General features: G+C 32.1%; 2 protein-coding genes across 2 annotated transcripts; one reads left to right on the forward strand and one right to left on the reverse strand.

Annotated features, from left to right (window-relative positions):
* Positions 1 to 10,621: 10,621 nt before the first annotated feature.
* LOC117933431 lies at positions 10,622 to 11,494 on the reverse strand. The gene has a single exon (XM_034854786.1). The coding sequence runs from the start codon at positions 11,492 to 11,494 to the stop codon at positions 10,622 to 10,624; it is 873 nt and encodes a 290-aa protein (XP_034710677.1).
* Positions 11,495 to 13,496: 2,002 nt separating this feature from the next.
* On the forward strand, positions 13,497 to 14,206 carry LOC117933433. The gene is made up of 2 exons (XM_034854787.1): positions 13,497 to 13,679; positions 13,766 to 14,206. The coding sequence occupies exons 1-2, from the start codon at positions 13,497 to 13,499 to the stop codon at positions 14,204 to 14,206; spliced, it is 624 nt and encodes a 207-aa protein (XP_034710678.1).
* The last annotated feature ends 455 nt before the right edge of the window (positions 14,207 to 14,661 follow it).

Below are 14,661 nucleotides of genomic sequence, written 5' to 3' on the forward strand. Positions count from 1 at the left end.
CAACACGCTCACATAGCCATCAGGAAGTGGAAGGTGGGAAAGGGCCACAACTACGTCTTCGCAAACAAGAACTGGGTCAATGTTGTCGAGAGAAATGCACTCTGGAAAGGCACCGTAGTCCAGGTGTGGTCCTTTCGGAACATGGATTCCAAGCTGTGCTTTGCTGTCGTTAGGGTTTAAGGAGGAGGAGGAGAAGAAGATGATGGCAGCACAAGCCTAAAGCACTGCAAATACCAGCTAAGTAGATTTGATGCTATACCACCTTCAAGAACAATAATATTCTTAGAATTTTTCATGCAAATGTTCTTCATTCATTCAAAGGTTGTTCTTAGAGTTTCTGATTCTTGATGAATAAACAGTTTGTAGTTTTTCGTTAATTTTCTTGATTCTTGATCTTTGGCTTGTTCCCCAAACACCATCAACGATGTGGGTTCCAGTGATTTTGGCCAACTATGGCAGACCTTCACCAGGACCTCAGGAGTTCATTTCCACGACGAATTTTTAGAGATGTCCTGTGTGAAGGCAATGATTGGTGGAGGAAAAGTCGAAATAATCCTTGGAAAATGACCGTTTATCAAGACTAATTTAGAAAAATCAAAATAATTCTCCAATCCTACACTTATTATCTATATATTTTGAAATATGTCTCTAGAAAATATATATTCTACAATATCATTTTTAATAGGATATGATATATTTAAATATTATATTCAATAGGTATGATATCTTAAATTAGGATAATCGATAAAACATTTTATATTACGTTTATATTTAGTTTATAAAATGAATAAAAAAATAAAATAGAATATATGTTATTTTTCAAATTTTAAAATAAAAATTATATTACATTCTAAATAATTTTTTATTATAAAAAAATATAAAAATATTCATGATCAAAATATTTAATTATAAATAATGTTTTATATTATGTTATTTGAAATATATAAGAATAATTTTTATATATTAAATAATACATATATTAATATTATTTTATAAAATTTTGAGTTCTTTTTAACCATAAATTATATTTTATTATAAAAAATTATTTTATAAAATAATTAATATAAAAAATAAATAAATTTATAATACATTAGATATGTATATTATATATTTTAACTTAGTATTAACATATTTATAAAAAATAAAGCAAATAATATCTCTCACAATTTATCTGATCTCATATTTGATTGAATATATGATAAAATAAGCAGAATATAGAATAAGATAAGCGATGTAATAATTTGTCATATCTCATCATCAACCAAATATGCCAACCAAAGCATGGTCTTAAAACACTTCTTTATAGGATTTCAACTTTAAATTAAACCCTTATTTATTTATTAAAAAAAAAAAACCCCATACACAAATTTATATAGGAATGATAATATGGAGGGTTTAGGATTGGACTCAAAAAATAGGATAAGAGAATTTAGTATAGCACCTTCTTAAATCACGTCAAAGTAAGAATTTAACTTTAAATTAAACTCCTTTTTATTTATTAAAAAAATAATAATCATACATAAACCTACTTAGCGATGATAATGTAGAGGGTGTAGGACTCATCTCAAAAAATAGGATATAAGAATTTCTTATATTTATCCATCTCAAATAGTGATTTGCTTTAGTTGTATTTTAGGTTCAATTGGGCTCGGTATTTTTTCATTAATGATGATAAATATTTATTTACAAATAGATTTGAGTTTTATTATAATTTGAACTCTATCTCCTACTCTAATTCAAATTAATTACTTTGATTCAAACTCTATATTTTACTTTAATTCAAACTAATAATAAATACATAAATATTAATAATTAGAGACGAAGCTAAACCCTAACCCACTCCCTCGGAAAGAGGACGATACCAATTGGGCCTCGCTGAACAGGCCCAATCCAATGTAAGGCCTGTCCAGACGATCCAAGATTAAGGGCTGGACCTAGGCTGGGTTGGGACGAGTTTGCAGAGAACCCCGAAATCAAGCCCAATCCATGTATTTAATTGATAAACCAACATGAAAAACATGCATAACAAATTCATAGTCTTAAAGGTAATTGCATGAATAATAAAAAAATCCCTAATAATCGTATCAAAAACTCTAAAAATAAGTAAATAAAAAAAGAAAAAGAAAAACAGGTCTTCAATGTCTTCAATGTTGCTCGTCTTCAGCTTCTCCATTGCTGCTGTTGTGTTTTCATGGGTTAACCCTAACAAGAGCAAACCACAATTCGGACCCGACCCGAAAGGACCATACTTGAATTCGAGTTCTTCTCCTAAGTGAATTGTTATTTACTATCAACTTCCATTCCCTCGTAAACACGTAGAGATGACAACTTTCCTTCATCTTCCATTTCTTGAAGGTTACTGTAGTTTCTTCCAGAGATGGTTGTATTAGTTTTACTTGCATCCCTTCCACCACCCTCATCTTTTCGTCTTCACTCAAGAACTCCCTTCGGATTTGGTTCAAGGGCATGGATAATCTGTTTTCACCTTCGTTTATATCAGTCTTAAATAAGCGCTTCTCTAGAACCAGAATCGGATGGGTGCCATTCATCTCTCTTATGCGAACTTTCAAATCTTCCGGAAGCTCTGGAGGAGGATCTTCATCTTCATCCATCTCCACCCTCGGAAGATCAAGGCCAACTCCAATATTCTGCTCCATCCTGAGAGGAGGATCTTCACCTTCATCCAGCTCCACCCTCGAAAGATCAAGGCCAACTCCAATATTCTGCTCCACCGGAAGCTCTGGAGGAGGATCTTCACCTTCACCCATATCCACCCTCGGAAGATCAAGGCCAACTCCAATATTCTGCTCCATCCTGAGATTCCACTGATTTTCCAAGTCATCGTGTAAATGTTCAATAATACCTTCGACAAAAATTTTCATCGGTCTCCAAGGATCTTCTTCTTCCTCTATGCTTGGTTTCTCAGGTTCCTCTTCCACAGGCCTCTCGTCTTCCTTGTATGTCTCAGATACTTGGTCTTCATCTTAAATATAAATTTCCATCTGTCTCCAAGGCTCTTCTTCTTCCTCTATGCTCAGTTTCTCAGGCACTCGGTCTTCTCCATTCCTTTCTTCAATCACTAACGTTCCATTCCTTGATCTTTCCCTCTTTCTGGGTTTTCTTCCAGAAAAGGCCTCTTGAGAGTTTTCTCTCTCAATAAGCGCTTTCTCTTGCATTTAAAGCACTCCATGCGCTCTGGATGCTCCCCCTCCATATCTTCACAAGAGCAGAGAACCAAACAAATTATTTTTGTGAAGCTTTTTTCTCCCCTTTCACTTAGACTTCCGTATTTAACCTAAGCAATTAGAAACCTTTCCCGACAGAAATTAGAAACCTTTCCTAACACAAATTAGAAATTAGAAACCTTCCCTTCTACTAGTTGTCCTGGATATCAAAATCTTAGGTGGAAGTGTTTTAAGGAGCTGCATTTGAGTTAAATTTTAAACTTTCAAAAATATTTAAATTATTTTTAATTACCTTTTAAAATATAACTAAAGAAGAATCACCATTTGAGATGGGATAAATATAAGAAATTCTCTTATCCTATTTTTTTGAGACTAGTCCTAAAGATCTTTAAATATGTTTAGCATTAATTTTTTTTTAAAAAAAATTAAATTAATAAATAAGGGTTTAATTTAGAGTTGAAAAAAATCCTCCATATAAGTGCTTTAAGGAGGTACATTTGAGTTAAACTAAACTACTAAACTATTGTGAAATAATAATAACAATATTAATAATCAATCAAAAAAAAAAGAACCTAACTTACTAAAAATAGGACAAATCAAAATTTCCTCGAACAACCCAAAAGAAGAAAGTCTAAGAACAACATTGATCCAGTTCTTGTTTGTGAATATATAGTTGTAACCATTATTTTTCTTCCTTTTGTTGGCGGTTTTATAAGTGTGTTGAAGAGAGTGGAGGGCTCTACGAGTCTAAAACTTCCATTTCCATTCCTCCCTCCCAAAACATCTTCTCCATTGCTTCCGTTAAAAACTCGCTTTTTATTTGTTTAATCAAAACTAGGGAGTGGCTCACTTCATCAGTCTTGCACATCCTCCTCTAAGTCAAAGAGCTTTTCTGCACATCCTCCTCTAAGTCAAAGAGCTTTTCTGCAACTCTATTCGACTGTATTTAGACGTGGTTTTAAAAAACGTTTCTAACATTTTTAACACTTAAATAATAAAAAATTTTAAGTATTAAAAATATTAAATGTGTTTTCTAAAATTACTATCAAACAAACTCTTCATTAAAGTGTGTGTGAATGTTATTTTTTTCCTTTTTCTTTTTATGCGTGGTTTCTCAATGGAATTTACAATTTAGGTGGATTTAACTTCATTTAATAAAGATTAAATTAATGTGATTACGTAGAGTTAAGAATTTCTTTCTTTTTCTTTGCCCTTGTTAAGATTCCACAGGAGATGAGGGATAAGTTTCTTAGAGTGGAAGACATGAAGAAGGATGATAAAAATAATGACCACTCAGACCCTTCTTTTGATCTTGAGTCATTAAAAAAGGCTGTACAAAAATGCAGAGAAAATAGAGAGCGTTTAATGAGACAGAAACCTCTCGAGAGGGGATTTCTGGAAGAAGAACCTCAGACACGGATGGGAATCAGCGATGATGAAGAAAAGGAGAGAATTAGGAGACGTAATATTGGGCTCATCGTTCAATTGGAATGGGAGAAGTTGGAAATGGAGAAGAAACGGAGGATGCAGCAGATTGGAGTCGGCCATGAAGAAGAAGAAGAGGAGCTAGGAAAAACGGAGACTTCCCCAAGATTGCAAGACTCGAATCATTCTAAGATTGGAGTCGAAGATTCTGGGCGGAAGAGGAGGAGGTGTGTGTGAAGGTGCTGCAAATACCAGCTAAGTAGACTTCAACAACAATAATATTCTGGTTTTTTCATGCAAAGTGTTCTTCATTCACTGGTTAATATTCTTTGGGTTTCTTCTTTTGGGGTTTTCTGAAAGATTTGTTCCGGTATCATTTTTTGAAGTGAAGATCTAGCCATGTCATGCTGGTTGATTCTTGGTGAATAAACAGTCTGTAGTACTTTTAATTAATTTTCCTTTTTATTTTCCTGGAAAGAAAAAGAAAAAAATTTAGTTATGGATTCCCCTATTGATGATGCATGAATTAATCTATCCTGTTTTTAAGGATTGTTTGTCTTGGAAGGTGACTTAAAAACTACTTTAATTTTATAAAAATTAAGGATAATTTCAATATTTTAAAGGGATTTGTTTAACTTAAAATTAAATCAACCATTAATATTTTTATTTCATCTCTAAGCATGATTCCACCAAATATTTAGGATAGCTATTATAACGGGGAAATAGGGTTTCTAATTTGTGTTAGGAAAGGTTTCTAATTGGTAAGGATACATATAGAAGCATATGTGAAGTGGAGCGCATCACCCCACAATCACAATTCTTTTTGAATAAGTTTTTTTATTCCTTTCCTCTGGTGAAGATATGAAGGGTTACAAAAACAATGACTACTCGCAAAGGAGAAAGCGCTTAGTGAGAGAGAAAGGTCTCAAGAGGCCCATTGTCAAAGAAGAAGAAGAACCGGAATCCAAGGAAGAAGAAAGGCTCGTGGAAGAAGAACCTAAGAAATTGAGCATAGAGGAAGAAGAGGAGGCCCAGAGACGGATGAAAATCAACCATGATGAAGAAAAGGAGCGAAGTGGGAGAATTTTTATGGAAAGTATTATTGAAATTTTATCCGATGAGATGGAAATTCATCGGATGAAGCAGATTGCAATTGATCTTCTTGAAGGTTTCAAGACTGGGATAAGAGAGATGAATGATAATATGAATATCGCTTTACTTCATATCAAAAGTATTATTGCAATTTTATCCCATGAGTTGGAAATTCGGCGAAGACGAATGGTCCACAGTGGAGTTGATTTTCCCGAAGATTTCAAAAATTGAAAATTTTGGTGTGCTCTCATTAAGGCTAACCAGTGAAAGCACAACAAAGATGAAGAAGAATGGAAACACCCAATTTTGTAGTGGAGAGTTTGGAGATTAATTATAACTTTAGTCATTGATATTTTTTTTTTGGGTTTAATGTCATCCATTGTGGAATTACAATCATATTGTCCTTCTATTCTATGGGCTGATAATAGTTAATCACATAATTACTTTCATACTAGAAGTTATCTCCTTTACAAATATATCTCCTACTTTCTAGATATTAATTAATATATATCATTGCCTAAAAATTTAATTATTTTCCTTTAATTATTATTTTAATACAAATATCAACCCTCAATTCATAGTAGTTTTATTTAGTGAAAATTATAATTTTATTTTTATTTTTATTCTAAGTGAATTCAAGTATTAAAGCATTTATAATATCTCTTTTCTTTACAAGTTATTAAAAGTTATTAAATTAACTAAAAATAAAATAAGATATGTTTCATATTCTACCAAAATATTTTTTTACAAATCTTTAATCTTTTATCTTTCAAAGAAAATAGCATTGGAAGAAAAAAAAAATAATTAAATCATTTTTCACTAACTAATATACTATGTGAATTGATATATTTTAGAAATTATAATATAAGCATTGAAATATTAACCCAATATCTATTAGGGTAACTCTTTTACGGTTTGAAATATTAATCTAATTTAAATATGTTGGATATTAAGAATAAACAAAATTTCCAAAATCAAACAAGTATATAAAAAACTTATAATTTTTTACCAAGAAAACCTCATATTAATTGTGGAGATAAAAAATCACAAGATTTAGTAAATTTAAGCTCACTGTTTAAGATTCAGTCACACAATTAGTGAATTTGTTTTCAATAATTTTAGTTTAATTATACTGATTGATGTGAATAAGTTACTTTTAGTTGAATAGAAAAATAAAATATTTTTGAGTTTTTTTTTATTCAAGCCAAGAAATAAACACCACCTAAATCAAAGTTTGGAATTAAAATAAATAATTATATATATAATTTATCAAATAAAAGTGGGAAAAAAAAATCACAATTATATGAATTCTTTTTAAATAGTTTTTTTTTTTTTTGGTTTTTTGCTATTGTGAAGATTTGTTAGAGGTGAAGGATTGCAGAGACTCTTGTTTTGATTTTGAATGCATGGAAAGCTGTGAATGCATGGAAAAGAGATGCGCTTAATGAGAGAGAAAGCTCTCAAGAGGCCTTTTCTGCAAGAAGATCAAGAAGAACCTGAGATGGAAGAAAGGGACGAAGAAGACAAAGTACAGGAAAGAGAGAGGCCTGTGGAGGAAGAACCTGAGAATCTGAGCGTAGATAAAAAAGAGCCTTGGAGACCGATAGGAATTTATACCGAAGATGAAGAAGACCGAGCACCTGAGAAATACGAGGAAGAAGAGAGGCCTGTGGAAGAAGAAGAGCCCCTGTATAATATGCTCGATGTACTTTGTGAAGTCTTGAAACCTGAATTGGATGCTCGGTGGAATGAGAAGAATGCAGTTGGTGATGGAGAAGAGAAACCCCAGAAGGAAGCAAAGTTGGTGGGTGAAAATAAAGATGAAAAAGAATGGGAGCCAAAGAAATCGAATAATTCTAATAGGCAACCAACCGCTGAAGACTCTCTGCCGGAAATGCCGGAGGAGTTGAAGAATCACATCCAAGAAATGGGTGGAAGGAGTGTGAAGTTCCTGATGGAGAGGAGGATGTTCAAGACTGATGAAGGGAGCCACTTGCCGATTCCCATTCAAGAAATACTAACAGAAGAAGAAGAGAGAATGTTTTTGGGGGAAGGAATAGGAATGGAAGTGGAGGTTGTAGAGCCTTGTCTTCAACACGCTCACATAGCCATCAGGAAGTGGAAGGTGGGAAAGGGCCACAACTACGTCTTCGCAAACAAGAACTGGGTCAATGTTGTCGAGAGAAATGCACTCTGGAAAGGCACCGTAGTCCAGGTGTGGTCCTTTCGGAACATGGATTCCAAGCTGTGCTTTGCTGTCGTTAGGGTTTAAGGAGGAGGAGGAGAAGAAGATGGTGGCAGCACAAGCCTATAGCACTGCAAATACCAGCTAAGTAGACTTGATGCTATACCACCTTCAAGAACAACAATATTCTTAGAATTTTTCATGCAATTGTTCTTCATTCATTCATTCAAAGGTTGTTCTTAGAGTTTCTGATTCTTGATGAATAAACAGTTTGTAGATTTTCGTTAATTTTCTTGATTCTTCATTCTTGATCTTTGGCTTGTTCCCCAAACATCATCAACGATGTGGGTGGCAGACCTTCACCAGGACCTCAGGAGTTCATTTCCACGAGGAATTTTTAGAGATGTTCTATGCGAAGGCAATGATTGGTGGAGGAAAAGTCAAAATAATTCTCCAATCCTACACTTATTATATTTGGTTCACGGGATAATATATATATATATATATATATATATATAATATGTTTGAAATATTATTTCTTATTAGATTGGATATATCCTACTACATGAGTTTTAATAGGATGTGATATTTTTTAATATTATATTTAATAAATATGATATTTTAAATTAGGATAACCAATAAAAAATAAAACATGCTATATCACGTTTATATTTAGTTTATAAAATAAATGAATAGAATATATATTATTTTTCAAATTTTAAAATAAAAATTATATTACATTCTAATAATTTTTTTATATTATGTTATTTGAAATATATATATATATATATATATATATTAAATAATACATATATTAATATTATTTTATAATATATTTTATAAATTTTTGAGTTCTTTTTAACCATAAAATATTTTATTATAAAAAATAAAAATAGAAAAAAAATAAATAAATTTATAATCCAGGGGATATATATATTATATATTTTAACTTAGGATTAACATATTTATAAAAAATAAAGCAAATAATATATCTCACCGTTTATTTTATCTCATATTTGATTGAACATATGATAAGATAAGTGGAATATAGAATAAGATAAGTGATGTAATAACTTATCATATCTTATCATTAACCAAACATGAGATATGATGCATTTTCCTTTCTTTATCCTATCTCATGTTATCTCACGCCAACCAAAACATGGTTTTAAAACACTTTTCTATAAGATTTCAACTTTAAATTAAACCCTAATTTATTTATTAAAAAAAAACACCGTACATAAAATTATATAGAAACGATAATACGGAGGGTTAAGGATTGGACTCAAAAAATAGGATAAGAGAATTTCTAATATTTATCCATCTCAAATGGTGATTTGTTTTAGTTATATTTTAGGTTCAATTGGGCTCGATATTTTTTCATTAATGATGATAAATATTTATTTACAAATAGATTTGAGTTCTATTATAATTTGAATTCTATCTCTTACTCTAATTCAAACTAATAGTAGAATTTTTTTCTTTGATTAAACTCTATATTTTACTTTAATTCAAACTAATAATAAATACATAAATATTAATAATTAGAGACGAAGCTAAACCCTAACCCACTCCCTCGGAAAGAGACGAAGAGACGAAGCTAAACCCTCCTTTTCTCTTTTATTTTCAATTTCCCAAACCCTAACCCACTCCCTCGGAAAGAGGACGATACCAATTGGGCCTCGCTGAACAGGCCCAATCCAATGTATGGCCTGTCTAGACGATCCTAGATTAAGGGCTGGACCTAGGTTCGGTTGGGACGAGTTTGCAGAGAACCCCGAAATCAAGCCCAATCCATGCATTTAATTGATAAACCAAATTGAAATTTGCATATCCATGGAAAGAAATACTTGATGAAAAACATGCATAAAAAACTGTATTAAAAAAAAACATGTATTGATATTATTTTATAATATATTTTTATAAATTTTTGAGTTCTTTTTAACCATAAATTATATTTTATCATAAAAAAATTTATTTTACAAAATAATTAATACAAAAAATAAATTTATGATATATGGATATGTCTATTCTATATTAAATAGTACATATATTGATATTATTTTATAATATATTTATATAAATTAAACTTATCATTTCTATATAAGTTTGTGCATGGTGTTTTTTTTTTAATAAATAAATAAAGGTTTAATTTAAAGTTGAAATCCCACGGAAACCATGTTTTGGTTGACGTGACACAACATGAGGTAAGATAAAGAAAGGAAAATGCATCATATTCCATGTTTGGTTGGTGATGAAATATGATAAGTTATTTCACCGCTTATCTTATCATATGTTCAATCAAATATGAGATAAGATAAACGGTGAGATATATTATTTGCTTTATTTTTTATAAATATATTAATCCTAAGTTAAAATACATAATATACATATCCATATATCATAAAGGGCCAATCCTTCACGTGCAACAAATCTTCACAATAGCAAACAACCAAAAATACTATTTAAGAAGAATTCATATAATTGTGAAGTTTTTTTTCCCCACTTTAATTAAATCCATGCATTTAATTGATAAACCAACATGAAATTTATACATCCATGGAAAGAAATCCTTGATGAAAAACATGCATAACAAACTCATAGTCTAAAGGTAATTGCATGAATAATAAACAAAAACCCTAATACTCTTATCAAAAACTCTATAAAAAAAAACAGGTCTTCAATGTCTTCAATGTTGCCCATCTTCAGCTTCTCCATTGCTGCTGTCGTGTTTTCATGGGTTAACCCTAACAAGAGCAAACCACAATTCGGACCCAACCCGAAAGGACCATACTTGAATTCGAGTTCTTGCCTCAAGTGAATTGTCATTTACTATCAACTTCCATTCCCTTGTAAAAACGTAAAGATGACAACTTTCCTTCATCTTCCATTTCTTGAAGGTTACTGTAGTTTCTTCCAGAGATGGTTGTATGAGTTTTACTTGCATTCCTTCCACCACCCTCATCTTTTCGTCTTCACTCAAGAACTCCCTTCGGATTTGGTTCAAGGGCATGGATAATCTGTTTTCACCTTTGTTTATATCAGTCTTAAATAACTGCTTCTCTAAAACCAGAATCGGATGGGTGCCATTCATCTCCCTTATGCGAACTTTAAAATCTTCCGGGAGCTCTGGAGGAGGATCTTCACCTTCATCCATCTCCACCCTCGGAAGATCAAGGCCAACTCCAATATTCTGCTCCATCCTGAGATTCCACTGATTTTCCAAGTCATCGTGTAAATGTTCAATAATACCTTCGACAAAATTTTTCATCGGTCTCCAAGGATCTTCTTCTTCCTCTATGCTTGGTTTCTCAGGTTCCTCTTCCGCAGGCCTCTCGTCTTCCTTGAATGTCTCAGATACTTGGTCTTCTTCATCTTCAATATAAGTTTTCATCTGTCTCCAAGGCTCTTCTTCTTCCTCTATGCTCAGTTTCTCAGGTACTCGGTCTTCTCCATTCCTTTCTTCAATCACTAACGTTCCATTCCTTGATCTTTTTCTCTTTCTGGGTTCTTCTTCCAGAAAAGGCCTCTTGAGAGTTTTCTCTCTCATTAAGCGCTTTCTCTTGCATTTAAAGCACTCCATGCGCTCTGGATGCTCCCCCTCCATATCTTCGCTTGTTCCAAATCTTCACAAGAGCAGAGAACCAAACAAATTATTTTTGTGAAAGCTTTTTTCTCCCCTTCACTTAGTCCGTATTTAACCAAAGCAATTAGAAACCTTTCCAGACAGAAATTAGAAACCTTTCCTAACACAAATTAGAAATTAGAAACCTTCCCCTCTACTAGTTGTCCTAGATATCAAAATCTTACGTGGAAGTGTTTTAAGGAGCTGCATTTGAGTTAAATTAAACTTTCAAAAATATTTAAATTATTTTTAATTACTTTTTAAAATATAACTAAATTAAGAAGAATCACCATTTGAGATGGGATAGATATAAGAAATTATCTTATCCTATTTTTTGAGACGAGTCCTAAACCCTCCGCATTATCATCTTTAAATAGGTTTACGCATGAATTTTTTTAATTTTTTTAATTTTTTTAATTAATAAATAAGGGTTTAATTTAGAGTTGAAAAAAATCCTCCATAGAAGTGCTTTAAGGAGGCACATTTGAGTTAAACTAAACTACTAAACTATTGTAAAATAATAACAATAATATTAATAATCAATAAAAAAAAAGACCCAACTTACTAAAAATAGGACAAATCAAATTTTCCTTGAAAAAACTCAAAAAAAGAAAGCCTAAGAACAACATCGATCCAGTTCTTGTTTGTGAATATATAGATGTAGCCGTTATGGCGGTTTTATGAGTGTGTTGAAGAGAATGGAGGGCTCTACGAGTCTACGACCTCCGCTTCCATTCCTTCCTCCCAAAACATCTTCTTCTCTTCTTCTGTTAAAAACTCCCTTTTTATTTGTTTAATCGAAACTAGGAAGTGGCTCACTTCATCAGTCTTGCACATCCTCCTCTAAGTCAAAGAGTTTTTCTGCAAGTCTATTCAACTGTATTTAGAAGTGATTTTAAAAAACGTTTATAACATTTTTAACACTTAAATGATAAAAAATCTTAAGTATTAGAAATATTAAATGTGTTTTCTAAAATCACAATAAAAAAGACTCTTCATCAAGGTGCGTGTCAATGTTATATTTTTCCTTTTTCTTTTTATGCTTGGTTTCTCAATGGAATTTATAATTTAGGTGGATTTAACTTCATTTAATAAAGATTAAATTAATGTGATTATGTAGAGTTAAGAATTTAATATTTGTAAGTTGAATTAACAAAAATAATAAATGGTAATGTTGATATATTTTTCATCTTTAAATGATAAATTGAATTTAAGTAATTTATTTAATAATATAAAAGTTTAAAAAGGTAAAATTTTATTGAGGGGAATTATAAGCTTAAATACGTGAATTTTAGGGATATGAAAATATGAAATAAATTATTTAGGGATATTATAAAATAATTGCTTGTAAAGGACTTCAACATTTTTTCCTTTTCTCAAACTAGTTAAAAAATATTAAAATAAAATTTTCACCTTCTTAAAGCACTTCCAAGTAAGAATTTAACTCTAAATTAAACTCCTATTTATTTATTAAAAAAAAAAATCATGCATAAACTTACTTAGAGATGATAATGTGGAGGGTGTAGGACTCGTCTCAAAAAATAGGATACGAGAATTTCTTATATTTATCCCATCACAAATGTTGATTTTTTTTTAGTTATATTTTAGGTTCAATTGGGCTCGGTGATTTTTTCATTAATGATGATAAATATTTATTTACAAATAGATTTGAGTTTTATTATAATCTCAAACTCTATTTCCTACTATAATTCAAACTAATAATAAATACATAAATATTAATAATTAAATTAAGGATAAATGTTGAAATTATTTATTTTCTTTATTAATAATTAGATATGTCATTTATCAATCAAATATTTCCAACAGCTAGTAGAAGGGAAGGATTCTAATTGCTTAGGATAAATATGGAAGCCCACTGAAGTGGAAAAAAGCTTCACAGTCATATGAACTGGTCTCAAATAATTCTTTGCTTTTGTGAAGATTTGTTACACGTGAAGATACGGAGGAGGATTACCCAGACTGCATGGAGTGCTTTGAAGGCAAGGAAAAGAGAGAGCGCATAATGAGAGAGAAAGCTCTCAAGAGGCCTTTTCTGGAAGAAGATCATCAACAACCCAGAAACATGAATAGGAGGAATGGAACGTTAGTGATTGAAGAAAGGGGTGAAGAAGACAAAGTGCCCGAGAAATACGACGAAGAAGAACCTGTAAACTGAGCATTGAGGAAGAAGAAGAGCCTCGGAGGCGGAGGAAAAATGATCTCGAAACTCTTATGGAATTCTTACATGATGAGTTGGACATGCGGTGGAAACTCAGGATGGAGCAGATTGGAGTTCGCCATGAAGAACAGGAACACCAGAGTTTGAATCAGCGTGGAATCAGGGATGATGAAGAAGAGGAGCCATGGACATTGAATGAGGGAGATATTCTGGCAGATTTGAAGGAGATGGGTAAAATCAATTCTGAGAGGAAACCAAGCAGCACGCAGATTGGAGAAGAGAAACCCCGGAGATCGAATAGGAGGAGACAGAGGTTGGCGATCGAAATCAGCGATGATCAAGAATTCGAGCCGAGGAACGATGAAGAGTTCAACCCGAGTGATGAAGACAAGAAACCCAAGAAGAAGAACAAAGTGAATAATAATAATAATGAGAAGCTGAAGGCGGTGGCTCCTCCGGCGGAGTGGCTCCGACTGTGGAGGTGGGGAAGGCGACCATGGTCTGTGTTAGAATAAAAACTACTTTTATTTTACGAAAATTATTTTTGATAAAATAAAATTAATATAATGTAAGCATAAATTTCCTTGGGAGATTTGTTGAAGTATCAGTTTTTGTAGTGGGGCTGAGATTCATGCTCTTGGAGACCTTTGGCATGTTGATTGATTCTTGATGAATAATCAGTTTTTAATTTCCATGTTTTCAGTTTTTTTTTCCCTTCAATTAGTCAATTTTATTTTCCTGGGAAAAAGAAAGAAAATCTTTAATTGAACTACATATTCATCCATGGGTATTCATGTCTTTCCTGTTTGATGCATGCATAATGGTCTGTATGCATGAGATTTAAAAATGCATGTGCCATGCAAGTTAGACAACATAATGCCTCTTAAAGCCCAAACATGAATCTGATTTGTCCAAGGCCCAGCCCAATATTCAGCCCAGGAAGGCTGGCCCGGTGCTTGGTCCATGCAAA

The sequence above is a fragment of the Vitis riparia genome, chromosome 16 (assembly GCF_004353265.1).
Source record: "Vitis riparia cultivar Riparia Gloire de Montpellier isolate 1030 chromosome 16, EGFV_Vit.rip_1.0, whole genome shotgun sequence".
In the NCBI taxonomy this organism is placed as follows: domain Eukaryota; kingdom Viridiplantae; phylum Streptophyta; class Magnoliopsida; order Vitales; family Vitaceae; genus Vitis; species Vitis riparia.